This window comes from Nothoprocta perdicaria, unplaced genomic scaffold (genome assembly GCF_003342845.1).
Source record: "Nothoprocta perdicaria isolate Ctin4 unplaced genomic scaffold, notPer1 scaffold_294, whole genome shotgun sequence".
NCBI lineage: Eukaryota > Metazoa > Chordata > Aves > Tinamiformes > Tinamidae > Nothoprocta > Nothoprocta perdicaria.
This window is the reverse complement of record NW_020455526.1, coordinates 720313-731376: the sequence shown is the minus strand read 5'-3', so window position 1 is coordinate 731376 and position 11064 is coordinate 720313. Positions and strand designations below refer to the sequence as shown.

The 11064-nt window shown below is 49.2% G+C and overlaps 1 protein-coding gene across 1 annotated transcript; it reads left to right on the top strand.

Annotated features, from left to right (window-relative positions):
* Positions 1–804: 804 nt before the first annotated feature.
* TMEM120B (transmembrane protein 120B) lies at positions 805–10751 on the top strand. Its single transcript, XM_026041819.1, has 12 exons — positions 805–873; positions 2143–2261; positions 3597–3713; positions 4411–4470; positions 5137–5232; positions 6288–6377; positions 7002–7067; positions 7940–8001; positions 8173–8265; positions 8742–8806; positions 8944–9012; positions 9492–10751. Exons 1-12 carry the CDS (start codon positions 805–807, stop codon positions 9603–9605), a joined length of 1020 nt encoding a protein of 339 aa, XP_025897604.1. The 3' UTR covers positions 9606–10751.
* Positions 10752–11064: the final 313 nt, after the last annotated feature.

The window sequence follows — 11064 nt, the reverse complement described above, 5'->3', positions numbered from 1 at the left end:
AAATTTGGGAAAACTTTGATGTAGACAGAGGAAACTGCCRCAACCCTTACCACATGCCATTTTCACCAATTATTGTCCTTAAAAATGATCAGAGCATGTTTTTGATCTCCAGACTATCTCTAACCTCCCTCAAGAACCAAACCAGCAGTTCCGCATCCCCATGGCTAGTCACCACCTCAGCAGACTGCTCTGGAAACCAAGAGCTGAYGCTGGTCATGGGGTTGCTGGCTGCATTTCATGTCCCTCCGTAACAAAAGAGGAAAATTTCAGCAAATTTCAAGCAGCACCACTTTGGAGCAGGCCCACGCATGAGCCTGCTTACACAGCCCAGCAGCCACCAGGGCCCAGTACTGATTCACCAGCCCTGCCACCCAGCAGATTATTACTTATAACAGCAAGAAAGGTCAGGAATTGTACCATCATCTTCTGATATTCACAACGCAGCTCATTCCACACCCACACAACCACTCTGTGGTGTTTATTTGACAACCGCTGCCGCAGCACCTGCACCCTCCCACTCCTTCGGCCACCTCTGTGAGGAAACGTCCCGGGGGGGGCAGGAGCGCGTGAAACGCAACAGCTCAACACACCCAAAAGCACAAATCCTATGGGGAAACACGGCTCAAAATGGCGGAGGGCGCTGAGGGGGCGCCCGTGGGCGGGAAAGCGGGCGGGGCGGGAGGGGCGCGCCCCGCCCCGCGCGGTGACGTCAGGGGCGCACGTGGCCGCCGCGCCGCGCTGCGGTGCGGGCGGGCGCCGCCGCCGCCGGCTGGGGTGGCGCGGGCGGGCGGGTCTCCGCGCGCCATGCGGGGGCAGCTGGAGCGGAGCCGCGGCGAGTGGCGGCAGCTGGAGGAGGAGTTCGGGCAGCTCCAGGTGAGGCGGCGCCGCGGGGCCCGGGCGGCCCTGCCTTGCGCTACGTTGCATCGCGCTGCGTTGCGTTACCCGGCGCTGTTTGGCGTTGCGCTGCGTCTCCCTGCCGTTGCTTTGCATCGCGCCGCCTCGCATCTCTTTCCCTTCCCTTCGCGTGGTCGCCTCTCCCTCCCTTTGCATCCCACCGCATCTCTTTGCCTTTCCGTGCCTTTGCGTTGCGTCACCTTGGCTCTGTATCGCATTGTGTGGCATCTCTTCTCCCTCCCGCTGCTTCCTTCCCTTCCATCATCACCTTTCCTCGCTTTCCTTTGGTTTTCCTGGCCTGTCCCTGCTGGAGGACCTGGCTGCAGGGCAGGGGCACCCGGTTGTGTCCTGAGCCGCTCCGGAGGGTCCGCAGGGTCGGATGGYGCCCGGTGATGGAGGCGCCTCCAGCTCCAGCTTCCCGCAGCGCTTTGGGCATCCCCTGCCCGTCCCTGCGGCTCCTTCCTCAGCAACGGCCCCCTTCGCGCTGGGGCCAAAGTAAAAGTTGTTGTGTTTTCATTTTCTTGGGATTTTTTTGGTCAAAGAGGCTCTTCCTGGCCAATGTGTTAAGCCCTCCTAAAGCAGAGCGCGTTGCTGTGCGACCCACCAAGTCCTGGCTGRCCAAACCAAGCCCATCCCGGATCGGGAGCGCTGGCGCCTGCCCGGCTCCCTGGGAAGGTGTCTGGGGTCGGATGCGGATGGTCCTGGTGCCAGGGCCTACGCGGGAGCAGCGGGAGGACAACCCCCGTGGTGCCGTTTTGGCCTCCCCGAGCTAAAAGCAGAGCTGAAACCGCAGTGCTGCTCAGGATGGGCTTCCAAAGGGTGCCTGTGTCCCAATTGGAGCCGGAAAGCGCTAATTTGGGGCTTTGGGGGATAAACAAGCCACCTAATTTGGGGCTTTGGGGGGTAAACAAGCAACGGTGAAAGTGCTCCTCACAAGGAGCCTCCAATGGCAATGGGGAAGGGTTTAAGTGCTTAAAGCAGGACATGGTGCCTTAAATTGCTTGAGTGCGTGTGGAATAAAAGCAGCAGCTGCAGCCAGGAGACTTGCCTGAACACTGAGGTTTCCATGTGGTGGGTTTTGTGCTTTCCTCTCCGTGTGGATGAATGATGAGCTGCCGAGCGGGAAAGGTCATTGGAAAGACCTAAGTGATACCAAGATGGGTCTGGAGGGTTTTGCTTGCTTCCCTTCAGTGAACGAGAGCAAATGGGATCTGCAGTTCTCACCAGCTGCCCTTCTTCCACCCGCAGGAGGCTCACAAAGTTTACAGGCAGAAGCTTGAAGAAGTCACCAGCCTGCAGACGGCCTGCAGCAGCTCCATACAGAAGCAGAAGAAGACGCTGAAAGACTTGAAGCACCAACTGCAACGGTAACGGGACCGAGGGAGCAGGTGCTCCCCTTCCTAAGTGGCTGATTTGTTTGGGATTTTTAGCACTCGCAAATTGCTCTGTGGTTGATTTACCTTGTTGAGGGAACTGCCTTGGGATGCTCAGATGATCTCTGGGAGCCGCAGGCTCCGTTTGGTGTGTGTGGGCCTGAAAGTAGCAGCACAAACACCCWCAGTAGCTGCTTCCGCTGCGCCCTGCTTTGCATTAATTGGTAAAACTGCAGCTTGCCAGTAAGTCAGCAGCTGTGCCTTTTGTTTCAGCATGAAATATTTTATGGCTGGAGAACCACARCTGCGAAACTGTGCCCTCAGCACTTGCAGTTGTGAGCTCAGAAACCAGCCTGTTGGTAGTTTATGGACAGCCTCTTTCCCTGAGGTTCATTTGGTATTTGGAAACATGCTTTTGGAGGGCTGAGCCTGGCAGCTTACAGGAGACTTTTAAGTGACTCCTGGGCTCTGCTGTAGATGTGGGAGCTGCGCAGCTTAACGCCCCGTCCGCATCCCTTGCGAGCTCTGTAGGGTTCCCCGTGGGTTCCGATGAGCACGGGAGGACCGCTGTGTCCCGCTGCTCCGGGATGTCCTCGGGGGAGCAGCTCCGCAGCCTCCGGGTTGCGGRTCAGTGCAGGCCCTGTCCTCGTCCTGCAGATCGGGGCGCGGAGCCGCCCGGGCTCCCCAACGTGGCTCTCCCAGGAGCGGGAGCACACGGAGAAACACAAGGCAGCAGGTCCCTTTCCCCACCTTCCTCTGCCCAACCCACCACGAGCTGTGCGGGGCCTCAATGGACCTCTTGGTCTAAGTGGGTTTGACACGCTGGTGCTGGCGGCTCTGTAGGATGCGTGAGGTCATGTTTTGTTTTTAAAGGCTATACAGTGAGCTTTTGTCTTCGGCTGGCCTCCCACAAAGAGTTTACGTGGTCTGGGTAGAGGTTTCTCAACTTGCACGGGGTTGGGGTCTGTTTGGAGTTTGTTTGCATGTGGTTTCAGATGCTGCTTTTACATTTGGAGGGAGTTCCAGCAAAACTCCCTCTGTTCTGCCCCAGTGGTTTTTGCAGTTGAAGAAATATAGATTTGGGTCAACGAGGTGGAGAGAAGCTTATTTACAAACCAGTGGATTGGGATTTCCTGCAGTAAAATAAACCAGGTGGTCAAATTACCGCTTGCCTTGTCAATGATTTTGGAATCATTGACAAATACAGGAATGATGTGCACCATGGGGTAAGCTTTCCGACAGCGTGGATTTTATGGCAATGTTATCTTCCTTTAAATGCGAAGGAGGTAAGAATGTAAACAGGAAAATCTTGTTTTTATGTTCTCACAGGTGCAAGCCCAGAGCTAGTCCTGAAGAATTTGCTCTCATACAGCAAATCAGCAGCCAGATCAAAGAGAGGCAAAATGTTTTCTTTGACATGGAAGCCTACTTGCCAAAGAAGAACAGGTATGTGCTTTGTCAGAGCCGGCACGTGCTCTAAGAAGACAGATTTTTGAATGCTCACGTCAGCGGTGTATGTSTGTATTGAAGTATGTGTGTATTGAAGAAATATATGTAAAACAATTAATTGTAAATGTCTTGCAGAGTTGTTGTGTCAGTCGTGCACAAGATTCACTAGCTAGTGAATCTACAGTTAAGTAGAAGCTTACTAAGCACTGCTTTCCTGTGCTAGTTTTTTTTAAAGACTAAATCATCACAAGAGTTTTCTCTTTCATTTAATTTAAATAGTGCATGTAGCTCAGATCTGCACTTTGCCTCAAGTCAGATTGATAGACCAGGTTTCTTTCAGTTGTTGAGTTCTGACACCCCTGCGAAGCAGGAGATGTTGATGTCATTTGTGGAGTAATCTGGTCCAAGTGCCTTGATTCTCTTTTTCTCTTGATTTTTTTTTTTACCCTCATTTGGTTCGTTTTCCCCATCCTGTGCTGGCATTTGCTCAAGTTGCCCTTTTGAAGGTCTCTGGTGAGCGGAGCTCCATGGGTAGAAGCCTAGGCTGAAGGCAGCCCTGGCAGAGGAGTTTGTGGAGAGTCTTTTGCCCCACAGCCAAGCGCTGCTCATTCACACAGGACAGACTAATCTGCCTTCATCCGTCCCGTCTGAATAAAACAGACTTACGTGACTTCTTGTTTTTTTTGTCTTCTAGTCTGTACTTGAATCTTGTGCTGGGAAATGTGAATGTAACTCTTCTGAGTAACCAGGCAAAGTAAGTGAGCTTTTGGTTTTCTAGTGTTGTTCAAGGCATGCAGGAATCATGAAAATGGAGATATATATATATATATGTGTGTGTGTGTATATATCAATATAAATTTAAGGAAAAAAAGAAAAAAAAGCTGCTGCTACTTGCCCAAGAAGCCAGCTCATACAGATTTAAGCCATAGGATTGTCTTGCAGCATAGCGGTTGTGCAGGCCAGACCCTGCAGGCCAAGTGCTGCCTTTTGCCCCCATCAGCTGTCTTTCTGAGTGTTGTTAAGCAAAAACTGTCCCTGGGATTGGCAGGTCTGTGTAGAAATGTGCTATGTGAAATGTGTGGGATGCTTAAATATCACGCATACGCTCTTCCTGTGGTTAGATTTCCAGTGCAGGTAATTCAGCTCAAATCCTCCTCTGTGGCATTCTGCAACGTACAATGGCTTCATTTCTGTTCAGTTGCACCCATTTCTGGGGGGGAGGAGGAGGAGGTGCAGGGATGAAGGCTGTGGTCCTGGGGCAGGGTGTGCACATGGGGCCTTGGCCAGCACAGGGTGCCTGTGGCTGCAGAATTTGCCACGTGATTTCACTGAGTTTGTGCCCCTCCTGAAAGAAGGAAGGTCTCATTGCAGCCCAACATCCCACACAAAGCATGAGGTTTCCTGCGCTGTTTCGTTCCAGGTTCGCCTACAAAGACGAATATGAAAAGTTCAAACTTTATCTGACTATAATCTTGCTACTCGGGGCTGTGGCCTGCAGGTTTTTCCTTCACTACAGGTAAGCCTGCACTTCGGATTGTAACCAGGTGTTTTGAATCAAAATGTACTCAGTCTGAACTAACTCTTCCTTTCTGTTAAAGACTGAGGCTTGGGCACTGTTTAGGTTTTTAATAGTTGCATTACCCCAGCAGGAGAACTTCTGTGACCATTTTTCTTTGCAGCTTGGCCCTGCATTTGAGCTACTGGGTTTTCCTTGCTTGCTATTAATATTTGAGGAGTCTGTAGCAAATAAGTTGAATATTTCATTTCCTGATGGGGGTTTTGTTTTTTCATGGTATTTTAGTATACGAGGGAGTGAGCAGTTGGTTTTGCTCTCTGGTTGTTCCCAAAAGAATCATCACTGTGCKGAAGGTTTGGGGCTGCGAACACCCAGCAAGGACACTTGCATCAGATGGTCTGAACTGAAATGTTAGGTCACAGTAACATATCTGAGCACCAGGAAGCTTCCACTGTAAAGTTGTGTTTAAAAAATAACAGAAGTTTTGAAGCGTGACCCTTTCATCAGAGTCTCCCTGGATCTGGGATGAGGGCCGGATAATACCATGGAAATGAATTGCTGCATAAAAAGGCTGCCCAGTTTCACTGTGGCTACAGGGAGTTGCAAATGGCAAAATAAGGGCTTTTTTTTTTCCCTGGAGTGTAATGCTCTTTTGCTCTTTTAGTTGATTGGATTTATATAGATCACACTCAATCTTCTCATTGAATTAGCTTGGAAATGCCTCTCTAAAGTGGATCATCTGCTGCTTCCATGGTGCTTTCTCTCCTTCAGAAGGAATTAATGTCATCTCCATGTACCTGCTTATYGGCCCCAGATCTGCAGTGTTTTATCATGAGCCCTTCCCAGGGTGACGGCCTTGGGCCTGGCAGGACGGCCCATGTGTGAGGCTCTGTGTGGCTTAAAGATATTCAGGACTGGCCCTTGTGTCCGTGGTCTCACTTGGGCAGGTTTTCATCATCCGGCTCCCTTGGGGAAGGGAGGAAGAAGAGGGATTTTCACATGTGTGTTTATAATTAACAGGATTTTTTCCCCCGTATTTTTCTTCTTTTTAACAGGGTGACAGATGAAGTGTTTAACTTTCTATTAGTGTGGTATTACTGCACGCTGACGATACGGGAAAGCATTCTCATTAGCAATGGATCAAGGTACCATGCAATCTGCAAACCCTAGTTAAAGCATGAAATGTCCTTAAAAGAAAAGCGAGCCACAAAAGCGGATTTGGTTTGGCGTTGAAGCCCAGCAAATCTGAGACGATGATTCTTCTGCGCAGGGTCTGTTGTCTCCGACCCTCTCTCCGTTCACTTCCAAAGGCAGGTGTGGCCACCTGAGATTTGGGAAGGGAGGAGAAGTTGCGCTCTCTGAAAAGCCCATGCTCTCTTGATCCAAAGCACTGAATGGTTTTGGTAGCTACAAGCTCGTTGTAGATGTGGTTTGGAATAGAGAAGTGTGCTCAGCAAAATGACTGGCCCAAGATACAACTTGGTGCCTTTCTCTGCCTGCAGCTGCACGTCTCTGCGTGCATCCAGACAGTGATTTCATGGTAAAAAAGGGAGCAGAAGCTACATTGCCCTCCACGTGACGCTGCGCTCTTAGCGTGACCACCCCGTGGGTTGCTGCAGCACAGTCTGGAGTGCTCAGCTACGTTACCTTTGTGTGGAGAGAGAATTGGTGGTTAGGAGATAGACAGTTGAAGAGCCAGGAACACAAGTAAAACCCTGTGAGAAGCAACAGAGGATCCCTAAGCATATTTTTTCCCCCCTTCTTTTCAGGATCAAAGGCTGGTGGGTGTCTCATCACTACGTTTCCACATTTTTGTCCGGGGTGATGTTAACGTGGTGAGTTTTTGCTTGTCTGATAGTAAGTGCTGCAAACGGCGTCGTCTGAGCATTCAGCTCCGCTGTGGCCACGTAACTGTGTCTGCACTGGCACCTGCTTTAATATTTACCAGATGTTACTGCTCTTTGAAACAAGCTGCAAGCTTAAAGCTCGCTTAAAACAAACAATCTGCACAAAAACAAAACTCTCAGGACTTAGTTGTGGTGAYGGTACCAAAATCTCTGCAAGTGTCCCAGTTTCTGTGTCTGCGTGAAGACCTGAGCAAAYAAGTAGCTTTAATGCTACTTAACTCTGCTTTAATGTGAGAATGACAGTGAAAGAGCTGGTGCCTTTGCTGAATACAGGTTATAAATCGAGTACAAAGCAAAAAATTCAAGTTATGCTCAAACGGATGGTACCGCATATCAAAAACCTCGCACCCGGTGTGGGGTRACTACAAACCATTTCAGCTTTGTTTGGTATGGGCTGATTGATTAATAATTAAACATTGTTTTAAAACAAACAAATATCTCTTATTTTGACCCTTTGACAGAGTTGTACCATGACTGGAGGGGAAGGTTCCTTGTCCTACCTATGTCCCAAATACCTTTAGGAAAAGGAATGCAACCCCTTTGCCTTGACTCCACCATGTTAAATCTTGCAGACACTGGTGCCTGGGGAAAACTGCTAGAAACAGATGGGAAGCCTGATGAGATGGTTTCCTGCAGCGCAGGATTCCCGTGCGTGGCTGCAAGGCCTCTGCAGGGGCTGGAAAGCTGCTCCAGCTGCCGCTGGGCTGGGCTGACAAGGGGAGGGCACTGGGTAGCGGCTGGTTCGGTTTGTCCTTCTTTCTCTTAAATCAAGTGACTGACCCTTTGTGTTTTGTTTTCAGGCCAGATGGACTCATGTATCAAATGTTTCGCAGTCAATTTTTAGCGTTTTCAATATTCCAAAGTGAGTATATCTCGGTAATTCAGTCTTAAAACTGCRTAAACGTAAGCAACATCATAACACTGCAAATGTACAATATGCAGGTGTAAGCAGTAGTTGAACATTTCCAYGTGTGTTAACTGGTCTGATGAGTTATTTTCATTCTCCTGAATGTGTCCCCATCTCGTTCTGCAGGTTGTGTTCAGTTCCTCCAATATTACTACCAGAGGGGCTGCCTCTACAGGCTCCGTGCTCTGGGCGAGAGAAACCACTTGGACCTTACAGTGGGTGAGGCCTTCTGCAATACGGGCTTTGCAAAACCTCCTGTTATGTCAAGCAACCAGGGCGAGTTTTAAGCACAGTGATAAGGACTGGGCCTACAGTGACARTGGCCTTCAAAGAGCAGGGGACGCCCTGCCCGGCCACCTTTGCCCTGAGGCAGGAAGAGGAACGAGTCTTAGTCCCTGTTGGTCAGAAGCAGAGGGCTCTGATCCCTGTCAGGCTCTCTTGGGGATGAACCTGAGGCTTTTTCATCCCCATCTTCTTCTTCCTCCCATTATGGTACTGCGTGCTTGGTTATAGCYGAGCACAGTGGGCACAGTCCATGCGGGGGAGCAGGATGGGGCTGATCGTACGYGGTGGCCTGGCTGGGGAGAGCTGCTCCCCATGTACATCGGGGGAATGATTCCCAAAGGGGATGAGACGCAGCTTAGGTCCTGGCTCTCCCCTGCTCGCTCTCAGCATCTTCTCTTACCCTTTTGCAGAAGGATTTCAGTCCTGGATGTGGCGGGGGCTGACCTTCCTCCTCCCCTTCTTGTTCTTTGGCCACGTAAGTGGGGCAGTCCAGACCCTCCATGCAATATGGCTCGGGGCGGGTGCCCTGGTGCCGCTGCAACGGCAGCGCCRCGGGGAGGGACGAAGGTTTCCAGGTTCTGCTGGTAACGAAGCCGCTTCTTCTCTCTTCAGTTCTGGCAGCTATATAATGCAATCACACTTTTTGGATTGTCAAGGCATAAGGAGTGCAAAGAATGGCAGGTGGGTGTTGGTTCTGCTCAGAAAACACATGGTGCCAGGGACATTTTTAAATTATTATCAATTACTTATTCTAAAACCAAGTCCTTAAAGATATTTGGGCATCTAAATACTTCAGTGTTATCAGCACAGGCCTTATACTGTGCCAGAACTATATACCTATACAGATTAATTAATACCTATACAGAACTTAAGTCAGCTCTGTAAAATAAAGCAGCTCAGCTTCTCATACATGTGCCTCTTGCTGCCGTTAGGTGCGAGTGTTTGTATCATAAGCCTGATCCTTTGGCTTCCTAATGACTGGACTTTGGCTGAAGGTATCCAAAGATGCTGCCTGAAGCAAGGAAGAATAAACTTCTGAAGGAAGATCTGTCCATGCGGGTGCCTGGGCAGGGGTTCAGTGGACCCTGCTCAGTGCTCAGCCTCCTTCTGCCGGGCTCCTCTCTGCATCACTGATACTTGTCTCTCTTCCCCCTGCTCAGGTCTGTGTGTTGGCTTTCACGTTTCTGCTGCTCTTCCTCGGGAACTTCCTCACTACGCTCAAAGTGGTGCACACTAAGCTGCAGAAAAACAAGGACAAAGTGAAGCCGCTGTGAGGCGGCTGCGGGGGCTGCTCCTGCCTGCGCCCGCGGCGGGAACGGGCCCCGCGCAGAGCTGTCCCCAGGGCTGCCGAGGGACATGGACTATCCTGGCACACACTCAGTATTAAGCAAGCATGGCTCTCCTATTTATGTATATTTATACAAAACATGCTTGCTTTTTATTTTTTATTTTTTTTCCTGTATATCCAGCAGCATGCACCTGCCAGAGGGAGTGCCGGTACTGGGAGAATGTGGGATCTACTGTAATTCCAGTTCTGGAGTAATCTCTGATGCTCTCCTCTCCAGTTTACTTATTTAAATTTGGGGCATTGGATTTGCAAAGCTTTATAAACACTCCAGGTTGCTCAATAATACAGACCGAATGTTATTTTTAAGGCATTTAAGGCTAATTTTCAGTGGCAATATTAACCTGTGTGTACTATGAAAAAAAAAAATTCCATCTTTGAACCATACTGCTGCTATATACACTTTTTAAAAGTTATTTAATGAAGAGAAATTTTAAAAAACAGCAACCAAAACTAGCTGCTAAATGGCAAGGAGGTCTGCTAACTTTCTTCCAGAGAGACCAAGTAATTTGTCTGGGTCTGGAAAAGGTTTAAAATAAATTGCATAGTATGCAGCTGGCTCAGCTCTTTTTTAATAATAAACACCCTGCCCTTTGGGTTGGAGCATTTATTTGCTGAGCCTCCTTTTCTTGAAAATGACCCTCATCAGGGCATTAGGTGCAACAGCCACTGCCCTTCCTGTTCTGTTGTCAGTATTTTTTGCTTCCAGGGTCACTCTGGAAAGGTGAAGACAGACTGAGCCTAAGTATTAAATCCTTCCTTTCAATACCATTAGGGGATATCAAGGTGGCAAGAGTTAAGAGAATGTATACGCTCCCTCGGAAGTCTGTCTGAGGGGAAATCCTGACCCTCACCCTTGTCTCCTTGTGCTTCTTGGACTGAATTTACTCACTCAAATACAGCTTGTTTGGGTGTTTAACTCTGTACCTCCTAAACCCAGCTTCCAAAGTGTGCGCTGTTTTATGCAGCACCTTTCTCAACTGTAGGACTTTTCTTTGTGCTGGCACAATGTCCAGATGGGGCAAATGGCTTTAGCAGAATGTGACTGGAAAATGATGCCCTTCTCCCACAAAGAAATATATATGCACTACAGACTTGAAATGGTTTCATTATTTTGTTGCTGCAAGGCTAGCAAAATTACCTTTACAGTGTTGCTGTCCTGTGGGCATGAACAATAAATTTCAATTTGCCTATTTTGAACAAGTTTCCCGTTAGTTTGGCTGTATCTTTCTACATTAACTCTTCTGCAAACTCTGTGAATTTTATTTTTTTGAACTCTCCAGTTATGAAATATAAACTGTTCTCTTGAGAGAGCAATGCTGGAACCTGCTGGATCCCAACAGGGGAACTGGTGCTCCGGGGCTGCGGGAGCTCTGTGCTGGGTAAGG